This window comes from Salvelinus sp. IW2-2015, unplaced genomic scaffold (assembly GCF_002910315.2).
Source record: "Salvelinus sp. IW2-2015 unplaced genomic scaffold, ASM291031v2 Un_scaffold979, whole genome shotgun sequence".
NCBI lineage: Eukaryota > Metazoa > Chordata > Actinopteri > Salmoniformes > Salmonidae > Salvelinus > Salvelinus sp. IW2-2015.
Window position 1 is genome coordinate 315728 of NW_019942670.1, and position 14352 is coordinate 330079.

General features: G+C 42.2%; 1 protein-coding gene across 1 annotated transcript in view; it reads left to right on the forward strand.

Annotated features, from left to right (window-relative positions):
• LOC112069316 (transient receptor potential cation channel subfamily A member 1-like) overlaps positions 1-14352 on the forward strand; it is a gene marked incomplete at its 5' end in the record, with an annotated part of 109719 nt that overhangs the window by 68051 nt on the left and 27316 nt on the right. The window contains 9 exon segments of the mRNA XM_070438507.1: positions 1441-1610; positions 4287-4451; positions 4789-4903; positions 7027-7193; positions 7596-7686; positions 8088-8147; positions 8348-8446; positions 8895-8965; positions 9247-9406. Coding sequence (XP_070294608.1) covers positions 1441-1610; positions 4287-4451; positions 4789-4903; positions 7027-7193; positions 7596-7686; positions 8088-8147; positions 8348-8446; positions 8895-8965; positions 9247-9406 — 1098 coding nt within the window.

The following is a 14352-nucleotide window of genomic DNA, read 5'->3' on the forward strand; positions in this document are numbered from 1 at the left end:
GGCCTTGACGCTTCAGGCGCACGTTGAGAAGGGAGGTCTCTGTACATTTTGGTCTTTTGTAATGGCTGTGAACGTCCCATCGATTTCATTGAAAACGTGATGACGTACAGACACCCAGAGGAAGACGTAGGCAGTGTCGGTTTCTTCATAGAATTCACTGTCGCCTTATAAACAGACCCAGATCAGAGGTAAAAATTTCTGAAATCTGAACCCTGTCATGAAAAGTGCTGTAGAATTGTTCTGTACCACTCAGAGCAAAATTCCAACTTCTATAGAAACTAGAAGGTGTTTTCTATCCAATAATAACAATAATATGCATATTGTACGATCAAGAATTTAGCACGAGGCAGTTTAATTTGGAGACACAAATATGCTAATGCGGAACAGCACCCCCTATAGTTGCAAGAAGTTTTAAGACCCGTTGACTTTTCCACATTTTGTTACATTTCACCTTATTCAAAAACATTTTTTTATTTTATAATCATCAATCTACACACAATACCCCATAATGACATCACCATCCATCCTGATAGAGCTGATAGAGCTGATAGAGCTGATAGAGCTGATAGTGCTGATAGACCTGATAGACCTGATAGACCTGATAGAGCTGATAGAGCTGATAAGACTGATAGTGCTGATAGTGCTGATCGAGCTGATAGACCGATAGACCTGATAGAGCTGATAGAGCTGATAGAGCTGATAGAGCTGATAGTGCTGATAGAGCTGATAGTGCTGATAGAGCTGATAGAGCTGATAGAGCTGATAGTGCTGATAGTGCTGATAGTGCTGATAGTGCTGAGACCTGATAGACCTGATAGACCTGATAGAGCTGATAGAGCTGATAGTGCTGATAAGAGCTGATAGAGCTGATAGAGCTGATAGAGCTGATAGAGGCTGATAGAGCTGATAGAGCTGATAGAGCTGATAGAAGAGCTGATAGAGCTGATAGATGCTGATAGAGCTGATGAATAGAGCTGAATAGAGCTGATAGAGCTGATAGAGCTGATAGAGCTGATAGAGCTGATAGAGCTGATAGCGCTTGAGAGGATCTGTAGAGAAGAATGGGCGGCATAATGCCTTCTGCTGCCAATCACTTTCTGCCAGCTGAATATACACTGCCTATTGTTAAAGATAATTAAATGTTCTCTCTCTCGCCATGAACCATTTGTGCTGAGTCTGTTTCTAGTATCGAATGAAGTTGGATTACTCTCTGTGATAGTTTATTAAAACCATTTAGAGGTTTTCCCAATGCCTCAGCCGTCTGCTGTTGCCTACTTTAGCTACAGTACTGGCCGAGACAGAATGAATCAGACTCAAAGGACTTTAGTAGACCTTTTGGGTGGGACAGTCTGTCTATCTGCTCTCAGGAAGTCAGTGTTGTAGTGTGGGTGTGTACATATCTGTTTACTTACGTGTGTGTGTGTGTCTTGCCCCCTACAGCACAGCAGTATGATGGATCTGTTGAGTACCGAGGACAACGAGGGCTGCACCCCGCTCCACTACGCTTGCAGACTGGGCATCCACGAATCTGTCAAAAACATCCTGGTTCTACAGGTCTCTCTGGAGCGCAAGTCCAAGGACAAGAAGTCGGCCCTGCACTTCGCTGCCCAGTGAGTGTTTGTTAGGCCAAGTGGTGAATGCATTGCTGAGACAATGCTGAAACATCAATCCATGGGGAAGTCAGGGACACATTTTCATTTTCACTCCAACACTCTGACATTATTCACAGAAGATGCATGTGTGTTTAGTGAGTCCACCAAGCCAGAGGCAGTAGAGATGACCATGTGTTCTCTGTTTAGTGAGTCCACCAGACCAGAGGCAGTAGGGATGACCATGTGTTCTCTGTTTAGTGAGTCCACCAGACCAGAGGCAGTAGAGATGACCATGTGTTCTCTGTTTAGTGCATGAATTTGACAATGTTCCTGTCTTGCTAAGCATTCAAAATGCAATGAGTACTATAGGTTGTCAGGGAAAATATATTGAGTAAAAAGTACAATATTTTCTTTAGTGAAGTAAAGGTTGTCAAAAATATAGTAGGGTAAAGAATTTAACCCCAGAAATCGACTTAAGAAGTACTTTTAAGTATTTTTACTAAAGTACTTTTCACCATTGATGATGACTCAATCTTTCCAAGAGGTGATTTCTGATTTCATCGGTCCTTATCTTGCGGCTCAGACAATTCGTTCAGGATAAATGGAGTTTGCCTTCCCCGGAGCAGAGGGGTATCCCACGAAGCAAGTTAGATCTACTCAGGGTTTTCTAAAGCGAACCAGCTTCAGTTAGCTTCACATTCYAGCTCAGGCTTCATCCGTAGGCCTRCAGTACYATGACGGTGGATATTGCTTGTCCGCCTGCCGCTCGCTTTAGCCAGGCTTGTAACTGCTCGTACATGTCACACGTGGCAAGTCGAACACCAAACTCTTCATTGGGACAATGCTGAAACATCAATCTATGAGCGAGTTAGTGACACATTTTCATTTGTGCCGAAATAAAAATGAAAGAGAAGTTATCTTGCAAGTTTGCTCTTAGAAATGCCGTCTTCATTATCTTTATTTTTATTACTTATCATTATGTCTTTATTAATGCCTAAGCACTTTTCTTCTCCACTCCTACCGATAAAATAATTGTACAATAATAGTTTTCTTTGTCATACAAAAGTTTTCCTGTGCGTGAAGTTTCAAATGCATTCTGTCATTACTAAGTAATGTGATAATAGGTATTATCATAAAATAAAAAAATTCTAACAAAATAACATTTGATTCATAAAATATTCAATCAGTCTTCTTCCTCAAATTCATGGGATGATGACGCAATGAGGAGCAAGTTAGTTCCTAAGGATTCATATAGATTTACCTGACTAAAAGGTGAGTCACATTCGTATGACTGGTTGTCCCGAGTTGAACTCAGAGTTGACCAAAGTTATCTAGCTAAGTACCCAAACCTGATTTTGAGGATACCCCTCAGATTAGTTCTGAAGGATTCTTTGCCATAGAATTGTACCTGGCTAAAAGGTGAGTCATTTTTTGTGACATTGGTTATACCGGTTATCACTTTTTCTGTCGGGTTCATATTCCCAAAGTAGCCATACAACAAATGATAATGTGAATCTCTATTAGGCTGTATGTGATCCCAGTGCAAWTTATAGTCTACAGACGAATTGGAAGGCACATCAAGACAGTTKATATTTTACTTTGAAGTATATTTTCTACTACTGTATGTACCCTACTGTATTTTCGATTTGTTTTAAGTAGCCTAGACAGTGTCTCAGACCTTTGTGGGTAGAAGCGGCAGATTGGCCATCTGGCAATTCTGGCAAATGCCAGATGGGCTGGACCATTTTTTTGTTGGGTGGGCTGGTCGATATAGAAACAAAAATATAGTTTTATATACAGTGGGGAGAACAAGTATTTGATACACTGCCGATTTAAGACGGTTTTCCTACTTACAAAGCATGTAGAGGTCTGTAATTTTTATCATAGGTACACTTCAAGTGTGAGAGACGGAAAATCCAGAAAATCACATTGTATGATTTTTAAGAAATTAATTTGCATATTTTATTTATTTATTTGAACCTTTATTTAACTAGAAAAGTCAGTTAAGAACAAATTCTTATTCATAATGACGGCCTACCAAAAGGCCTCCTGCCTGGGATTAAAAATAAAAAATACAATATAAATATAGGACAAAACGCACATCACAACAAGAGAGACAACACAACACTACATAAAGAGAGACCTAAGACAACAACATAGCAAGGCAGCAACACATGACAACACAGCATGGTAGCAATCTTCGATTTATTTTCTTAAAATCAGATTTCACACCTAACTCTAACCACACTGCTAAAGTTATCCCTAACACTGACCTAAAATTAAGACCAAAAAGCAACATTTTGTTTTCATGAATTTTCACGATATAGCCAATTATTACTTTGTGGCTGTAGTAACTAGTGACAACCTGTCATCAAGGCAAAGCGTGGCTACTTTGAAGAATCTCAAATATAATATATATTTTCATTTGTTAAACACTTTTTTGGTTACTACATGATTCCATATGTGTTATTTCATAGTTTTGATTTCTTCACTATTATTCTACACTGTAGAAAATAGTAAAAATAAAGATAAATCTTGCAAAACGTACGTGTGTCCAAACTTTTGACTGGTACTATATATGTTTTCCTCACCCTCATCCCACTCTCTCACACACACACACCCCTAACTCTCCTCTCATAAGATATGTTCATATTAACACCGGGTATACCTCTAACTCTCTTCTCATCTCATCAGGTATGGTCGTATTAACACCTGCCAGCGTCTGCTGGAGACCATCACAGACTCCCGCCTTCTGAACGAGGGGGACGAGAGAGGCTTGACTCCCCTACACCTGGCCTCTGGAGGGGGACACGCCAAAGTGGTGGAGCTGCTGCTTCGTAAAGGAGCTCTCTTTCACAGGTACTAGCACGGACACGTCTGCACATGACTAGGCTGTTCACAGTGAGGAAGATAGTGGCACAGATTTTGTCTTTAAAGGTTTGCAACAGATCGTCAAGCCAATCTGTAAATACTGACGTAGGAGTAGGATCACATTTCTGTAAATGTCCCAAAAGCCCCTTGTTTTTCTGAAATCCCGGATGGAATATTACTAGAATCCGGAAGGAATATATACGTATTCCGGGATTCTTCAACTGGGAATTCTGGGAAATGTAGCTGAATTTTGCAACCCWACGTGGAGAATGTAACGGTGTGTTWTTGTCACTGGTGTATTCTGTCTCGTCTCTCTCTTCCTTAGTGATTACAAAGGGTGGACCTGTTTACACCATGCGGCGGCAGACGGGTACACACAGACCATGAAGATCGTCCTGGCCACCAACWTCAAACTACTGGACAAGCTGGATGAGGATGGGGTTCGGACAACCTTTGTTTCAGTCAGACCACTGTCGTGTCTCTGACATCTTTAATGTGATGACAAGCTATTTTATCAAATCGATTACCTAACGTTTGATTGATTAAGTGATTGAATTAAACCATGCAACAATAAACTTGTTAAAAACCTGGGGCACCACGGAAGAGTTAGTTTATATAGAGCAGCTACCTCCCAAATCCACTCTTAAAGTAAAATGATTGGTTATCTGCACGAACCCAGCCTTCACTATGAATCATCCATACACCAATTGTCTCAATGATTTATTTACTAACTAATTAAACAATTACAGAATATACAATATATAATAACATTATACTGTAAATACCATCCCTGGTGGGCTAAACAAAAACAGTTTGGTTATAACATGATACATTCAGAGAGGAAAAGGGGGCAGAGGAATACAAAGGAACATGGGTCTCTATTGGACATGGGAATCTATTCTCGCATAAATATGAACGCATATGCGCTTTTACAATCGCTCGTTCGGATAAAGGAATGTAATCAGTATTTACGATGGAGCTGGTGATATGAGGCTCTGGTCTGCCCAGTCGAGGTCGCCATTCTGCTTTGTAGATTCTGCCGGGTCGTTGTGGAGTGAGATGTTCATCTGTTTCGGTCAATGTTCGTACTAAATTTGCTACCTTTCCAGCTGCAGTCTATTAGGCTGTAATCTAGGACTCACTTCTTCTTGAGAGATCAATAGTTCAGAGTTCAAACCATTTCACGTGTGGAGCAAGCTCTCATGTTTTCTGGCCGGTAGAGTTGAAATTAGACTTTTTAAACATGAGGACAAGTCCTCGCTGTATTTGGAACTGAGGTGACTTTTCATCACCGGGGCTTTTATTCTAGAGTGGAAAAGAGGTTGGTTTTTAATTTCATACCAATGCCTGTTCACTTGGGCGTGAAGACTGACTGGGCACACGTTACCATAAAAACAAACACTTTTCATTTTAGAAGACTAAATCACATTGTTATCTTTTCAAAAGTATTCTTATACTTTGTCAAACATTTTATTCAACATTCAGATGCAAGCCTCATAACTGAGGAACCTGAGGAACCTGAGGAACCTGAGGAACCTGTATAAACAGAGTTGGGGTAATGTGGCTGTATTGTCTACCATGAGGTCACAAACATAAAACAAAACGTACCGGGTCGTAGCTGGCTTCTCCACCGACCGTTTCCACATTCTCTAAATTAGAAACAATGTTTAATTCTCCAATTTCTTGGAGGTAGGAGTATTTGGCGGGAGAATTCCTTTGTTCTACTGTGACCCTCAATCTCCCATACTGCATKGTCAGGGAGACAAGAGTCTCTGCAAGGAATTTATGATGTGGTTTTAAAGTCATAAAACTGCCCTGCTCCCTCCTAACAGGAGAAGGGGGGGTTGTTCACATTTCTTCTAGCCGAATCACTGAAAGGGCAAGCGTCATGACACAACCTTTACGTTTCATTCAGACAACCTTTACGTTTCATTCAGACAACCTTTACGTTTCATTCAGACCACCTTTACATTTAATTCAGACAACCTTTACGTTTCATTCAGACCACCTTTACGTTTCATTCAGACCACCTTTACGTTTCATTCAGACAACCTTTACGATTCATTCAGACAACCTTTACGTTTCATTCAGACAACCTTTACGTTTCATTCAGACAACCTTTACATTTAATTCAGACAACCTTTACGTTTCATTCAGACAACCTTTACGTTTCATTCAGACAACCTTTACGCTTCATTCAGACAACCTTTACGTTTCATTCAGACCACCTTTACGCTTCATTCAGACAACCTTTACATTTATTTCAGACAACCTTTACGTTTCATTCTGTCTTTCGCTAAGTTCAGGACATATCAGTTTCGTATACAAAATTACATTTTTAGCTGCCATATGTAAAAAAGAAAAGAAAAAACAAGCATGATACTTAGCCTAGCTAGACATTCTAACAGCAATCATCACCCCCGTTGGAAGCAAGATTATTCATTTTGAAATGCTTTAAATTCTGCAGAGACTTCTCTATGTATGAATGAATCATTAAACGTTCCTCGAGATGTGTTGATTAGGTGACGATGTGAATTCACAAATCTTATGTTGTTGTGATCAGAGCACAGCACTGCACGTGGCAGCTCGGGAGGGCCACGTAGCTGCAGTGAGACTGCTGCTGCAGAGAGGGGCGGAGATCAGCCTCAACAAGAGCCACGCCTCCTTCTTCCACGAAGCACTGCAACACAGGAGGAAGGATGTGGTCAACGCCATCATCGACAGTGACAGGTTTGATCAGTCATGTGGGCTGAGGGTTGCAGAATTGCCGAAATCCCCTAGGTTTTGGTTCCTGGTTGGAACATTCCAGAGGGTTAGTTCAGGTCATCATCGACAGGAACTGGTTAGCAGTTTCCTGGAATTAGGAGGGAGTAAGCAGGTAATCTATAGTTCTCCAACCAACATTTCTGGAACACCTACAGATTTGGGGAAAGTTACKGGAATTGTACARCCCCAGTCCAGTGGGTCCCTAACCCTTTTGTGCCATGACTAGGTCAGGTCATCAGCACAGGAACAACTCTGGGYCCTGTAGTATGGATACTTTCAAAGACTTGTGAAAGTTCTCAGATCCTTCCAGATTAGCACAGTGCCATGTGTCCATGCRTCATTTGTTTGTTTGTTTGTTTATTGYAGATGTAGTGACACCCTGAGGACGTTCAAACATGATGCTGGCCAACGTTGYCCAGTGTTGGAACTGGTTGACTTGYTGCCAGAGTCTTGCAAGGTTTGACCCCTTCACACACCTGAACAATTCCAATACAGTATATTATTGTGAAATGATGGCAAAACATGTAGCAATGAAACGGTGTAAACGGTATATATGCCTACTGTATGTAGTCATCTTTGGTGTTGTTCTCAAGTCAACTGACTTGATAAAAATACAAATAAAGTTATCTGATAGGCTTGGGCATTGACTTTATAAACAAATCTGTAGACAAAGTGTGCAGCGTTGTCAAAATGTCAGTATCTTTCCTAAAATTCCCTGGTTTTCATGAAATCCCAGTTGGAGKTTTCCCAAAATCAGGAGGGAATAAGCAGGAAAGTTAATGTAATTTTGCAACGCTAACCAACAGTGGTTTAACCAGATGACAATGTCCCCTTGTTATCTCCCTGTAACCTGCTCAGCACCTACTGGACTGCTGCATCCGAGAGTCAGAGGATGATGGCAACAGTCCTGACTATCATGTGTGTACCTTCTATTGTGTGACTTTTATTGTGTAAACGTAAAAGTCTTAGTGTCCCTGACAGGCTTCCATTAATTTTTTGTATCATCGACCTTACGCTACCATACACACTTAAAACTGTATAATTATAGAAAAGGATTGACTTATTTGCTYTCTCTTTTTCATACAATTATAAATGTAGTTTTTCTTTCTATTGTGTAGATAGAGTACAATTTCCAGTGGCTACAGGCACCGATAGCACTAAAGAAACACGCAAAGACTGACAAAAGCCTGAAGGTCCAGCCCCTCGCCGCTCTGAATGTAAGTAGTTCCAATACAAGTACAATAGTCTCTCCTTGGCTTTCTATTGTTGATCTACTGTAAGATGAAGGCTGCGCTGTTACAGAACGTGGATCCCTGAGACAGACAGATCTATACACAGCCTGGTGAAGGTCTACTGAGAATGAAACGTTTGGGTACCAAAGATCCATTAACTGTTTGGAAGTATCAAGATCACCAGGGTTCTGGGCATCAAGATCACTGAGGTGCTTGGCATCAAGATCACTGAGGTGCTTGGCATCAAGATCACCAGGGTGCTGGATGGTGAACTACAACCTGTTGTTCTCTCTCTCTCTCTGAGGCGATGGTGAACTACAACCTGTTGTTCTCTCTCTCTCTGAGGCGATGGTGAACTACAACCTGTTGTTCTCTCTCTCTCTCTGAGGCGATGGTGAACTACAACCTGTTGTTCTCTCTCTCTCTCTCTGAGGCGATGGTGAACTACAACCGCATAGAGCTCCTTACACACCCCGTCTGCAAGAAATACCTGGAGATGAAGTGGTTAGTATTCACAGTGTTCTAGGTCACATCCTAAATGGTACCCTATTCCCTACATAGTGCACTACTTTTAACCAGGGCCTATARGAATGTGTTACAATTCTTCTATRAAGTGGTCAGTAATTATRGTACAGTTGCAAAAATTMSWGAAACKWTCWMAAAAWWTSYRAAAAAAKACCAGMATTTTCTTGCCCTGTTTCAGAGTGATGGAGGTTCATTTCTACTCTATTTTGCAGTGGGCAGGTTTTTTTGTGATCATCGATTCTTCTATTTCCTAACTGCAGGGTGGCCTACGGGAGCGTTGCTCACCTTCTGAACCTGTTTGTATACCTGCTGGGTCTGCTTCCTCTCACCCACCTCATAGTGAGCCTGAGACCCAGCATGGACTACACCGGCCCTGACAACACCACAGCTATCACAATGGTGCCCATTTCCTTCAGAGAGGTACAGTACWGTACGCTAATACCCGCTGCATGGCTATCAAACGGCAGGTTTGGGAGGAGGGGGGTGTTGGGCTAGTGAATAACACAAGAWGGAATAAAAATAACATATGATTGTTAGGATGTACAGGTCTAGTGGGCAAACMGTTTAATGGATGGGGTTCTTCAATCGGTAGCATATGAACAACACACTACTATAGAACACCTTTTCCCTCTCTGTCCTCATCAACTCATCATCAGCGTTGAATATTTGAATATGCTGTGTAGTGCCAGGGCAAAAAAAGACATACAAATATACGTTTACACCTTAAGGTTCTGAGGGCCGGGTTTGGGAAAGGCTGCTATAGAAAGACAGGTGCCTATATAGTCAAGGTTGCAGGTTATTGAGTCAATTCATAAAACACATGACAACTGTCTCTAGATATAGAAGAGGCATGACACCCAGAGCTCTCACAGGACACACTATAGGGCTACCTCCCACATGCAACACTTCCATGAGGCCCAAGGGCCTGTCTAAAGTAGTTCTACACATAGGGAAGTAAGGGTTCCATAGGGCTCTGGTCTAAAGTAGTGCACTATATAGGAATAGGGTTACCATAGGGCTCTGGTCTAAAGTAGTGCACTATATAGGGAATAGGGTTCCATAGGGCTCTGGTCTAAAGTAGTGCACTACATAGGGAATAGGTTTCATAGGGCTCTGTCTAAGTAGTCAATATATAGAGGAAAGGTTCCATAGGGTCTGGTCTAAAGTACGTGCACTACATAGAATAGGGTTTCATAGGGTCTGGTCTAAAGTAGTGCAATATTATAGGGAATGAGTGCTATTTGGATACACGCTAGTGATGTCATACAGAGTAATGTGTTTCACTCCCGGTCCAGTAGACAAGGAGAAGAATATTAATGTGCCTTGTGCCACCTCTTCCAGGTTCTTGTGCCAGGGCCTCGTTTGCCCAGAGTCTTGTTGGCCAGGCCTCGTTTCCCAGAGCCTGCTTGTGCCAGGCTCGTTTCCCAGAGCCTCGTTGGCCAGGCCTCGTTTCCAGAGTCTTGTTGGCCAGGGCCTCATTTCTTCAGAGCCTCGTTTCCCAGGCCTCGTTGCCAGGCCTCGATTTCCCAGATCTTGTTGGCCAGGGCTCATTCAGGCCTCGTTTCCCAGAGCTTTGGCCAATCTCGTTTCCCAGAGCTTGTTGGCCAGCCGTCATTCCAGGGCCTCGTTTCTCAGAGCCTCGTTCCAGGGCCTCATTTCCCAGGCCTCGTTTCCAGAGCCTTGTTCGCCAGGCCTCGTTTTCCGGGCCTCGTTTCCAGAGCCTTGTGTGCCAGGGCCTCGTTCCCAGGGCCTTGTTGCCCAGGCCTCGTCCCAGGCTTTCCGGCCTTTCCCAGAGCCTTGTTGCCAGGGCCTCGTTTCCCAATCTTGTTGCGGCCTCGTTTCCAGGTCCTTGTTGCCAGGGCCCGTTTCCAGTTGCCTTGCAGGCTGTTCCCAGGTCCTTGTTCGCCAGGCCTCGTTTCAGAGCCTTGTTGGCCAGGGCCTCGTTCCCAGAGCTTTGTTTCCAGGGCCTTGTTTCCCAGGTCTTGTTGCCAGGCCTCGTTTCCCAGAGCTTGTTCGCATTAAGATCATAGCTAGAACCATATTATGATATCTTTAGTAGCGAGCTGTTTCCCAAACCCATGTTACTAAAGTTACCCTTGAAAACGCTTGTTACGTACCGACTTCCTACGACAACTCGTAGAACAGCTACCTACCGTGCCTTCAAAAATATTCACACCCCTTGACTTTTCCACATTTGTTGTGTTACTGCCTGAACTATTCTCACCCATCTACACACAGTACTCCATAATGCAAAAGTGCAAACATGTCTTAGAAACTAAACCTGAAAAAACAGAAATATCTCATATACATTAGTATTCACACCCGCTGAGACAAAACTTTGGTAAAAGTCAAGGGTTGTGATCCCTTCCTGAAGGCACCCTTTTTGGCTCACACTAATCACATAATCAATAGGTTATCCGTCTCTCTGTGACCGCCCGACAAACTCAGAACAAAGTCGACTACAAATACGAAGTCGCCAATGTCTTTTCAATTGTTGCAAACAAGCGAAGAATAAAACTATGCTCACAATGAAACCCAGACTATGTTCGAAGCAGCCAGCAAGCAGAAACCCAGAGCTGCAACCCAGACTCAAACCCAGACTGCAAACCCAGACTGCAAACCCAGACTGCAAACCAGACTGCAACCCAGACTGCAAAGCCCAGACTGCAAACCCAGACTGCAAACCCCGGACTGCAAAAACCCCGACTGCAAACCCAGACTGCAAACCCAGAACTGCAAAACCAGACTGCAAACCCAGAACTGCAAACCCAGACTGCAAACCCAGACTGCAAACCCAGACTGCAAAAAGATAAATACATTATAGGCAACGTGGGCCTATATATTTCAATCCAATTGAAATAAAAGTTATGTTCATTCAATTGAATTCTACTTTGTCTAAATCTAGGCTACTGTCTAATGTTTCCCTCAATATATTTCATGATGTGTAACAACATGTGCAGAATGATCTGCCAAATGTTGTTTTACTGCACCAATCTAATTGACATAATAAAACATATCCCCATGAAAATCTGTCCGTTTTAAGCTACAGAGATATATCCGTTATTTTGAAATCGCTGCGTCTCAATCCACCACGTCTGTCAGTGTCGCCCTTCATCCATCGGTCTTCTCACGAAAAATGTGTCCAGCGTCAGAATGGTCTGACCTACAAAAACTATTACTAATCTATGGAAAGGGGAGACTCTGATGAACACCATGGTGTTCTCTGTTTTTCTTTACGACCCCAACAGTGTCACAGGACTCGTCTGAAGGTAACCGGTACCGTCTTTAAAAAATGAAAATAAGTATTGTAGTTTTGTGACTACCCAAAAGAAGGATTTAAAATGTGTAAAAAAATATATATATATTTTTTTTTTCTTCTGATCTTTCTTATACTGTATGTCCTAGATATAGGACAGACACTTCAAAACATTGTTATATTTTGATTTATTTTTTGATTGTCTTCTTTGGCCTGGATGAATGTGTTATTCAATGGGTTTCTCTGGGCTAGAGTAGTACTTTTTGTAGGGGTTGATACATTTTTTATTGGGGAAAAATACAGTTGGAAATATCATACTATACATTTTTTAAGCCTTTTTTAAAACTCATCATGAATCTTTTTTTTTTTAGTAAGAACTAGAAATGATTCATCACGACTCTCGTACTGCACGCTCTGCAGAAACTAGCAGCGGAAGCAAAATAGCCATATCTCAACCCTACTATAAAATATGGCGGTGGATCTTTGATGTTATGGGGCTATTTTGCTTCCACTAGTCCTGGGGCCTTTGTTATCATGAACTTTACCAGGTACCAGGACATTTTAGCCAAAAACCCGGGTGCCTCTGCCAGGAGGCTGATACTTGGCCGCAAATTGATCTTCTAGTCAGTCTTCCAGTTGATCTTCCAGCAAGACAATAACCCCAAGCACACATCAATATCCACAAAGTAGTTGTTAAATGACCACAAAAATCTATAGTTTTCCATGGTCATCTGTTTTCTGACTTTAACCCCATTGAAAACTGTGGTTTTAAAAGAGCAGAGTCGAAGGTTATCAAGGATCTGGTAAGAGGAATGGTCTAATATCTCTCCAAACGTGCCCTCCAATCTCATAATTGTTTTTAAAGAGGGGGGGTGCTGGAATATTCTAAACAGGTGATCCAATTTAAAGGGGAGGGTGCTGGAATATTCTAAACAGGGGATCCTATTTAAAGGGGAGGGTGCTGGAATATTCTAAACAGGGGATCCTATTTAAAGGAAAACCTTTACCTTCACCATTAACCTTACCATTGGTCCTAGATCTCCTAACCTTCAACATAAACTTAAATACATTCAACCTCTATGCCCTAACCTCCTATGGACCCTTGTTTCTGTTTCTGCATGCTGAATATACACCATAGACGGAAGAGACAGCGGGTCCAAAATTAACCTTGGTTAAAGAGTGAGATAAAAAAGCTAGCAAATACATTACAAAAGCTGAGCCATATTGTATGTTCAAACATAATACAATCAGAGAAATGTTTGTTTAACAAAGTAATTGAAAATAACGAATCTAAAAAAATAAAGAATACATATAGGATCCCCTGTTTAAATGTATTCAGCACCCTCCCCTTTAAATAGGATCCCCTGTTTGAATATTCCAGCACCCTCCCCTTTAAATAGGATCCCCTGTTTAGAATATTCCAGCACCCTCCCCTTTAAATATGGATCCCCTGTTTAGAATTATTCCAGCACCCCTCCCCCTTTAAATAGGATCCCCTGTTTAGAATATTCCAGCAGCCCTCCGCCTGTTAAATTAGGATCCCTGGTTAGAATATTCCAGCACCCTCTCCCTTTAACATAGATCCCTGTTAGAATATTCCAGCACCCTCCCCCTTTAAATAGGATCCCCTGTTAGAATATTCCAGCACCCTCCCCCTTTAGGATCCCCTGTTTAAATATCCAGCCACCTCCCCTTAAAATAGGATCTCCTGTTAAGAATGTCCAGCACCCCTCCCTTTAAATAGGATCCCCTGTTAGAAATATTCCAGCCCTCCCCTTTAAGATAGGATCCCCTGTTTAGAATATTCCAGCACCCTCCCCTCTTTAAATAGGATCCCCTGTTTAGAATATTCCAGCACCCTCCCCCTTTAAATAGGATCCCCTGTTTCCAGAATACTCCTCCAGCCACCGCTGCCCGCCTTTAACTAGGATCCCGCTTTCTACATATTCGCAGCATCTCCCTCCCCTTTAAATTGGATCACCTGTTGTAGAATATTCCAGCACCGCTCCCCCTTTAAAACCTCTGGCAGCTCCCACTCCTGTTTAGAAATATCCCAGCAGCCCCTCTTCAAAACAGATCTATGTAGATTGGATGGGCACGTTTGGAGACG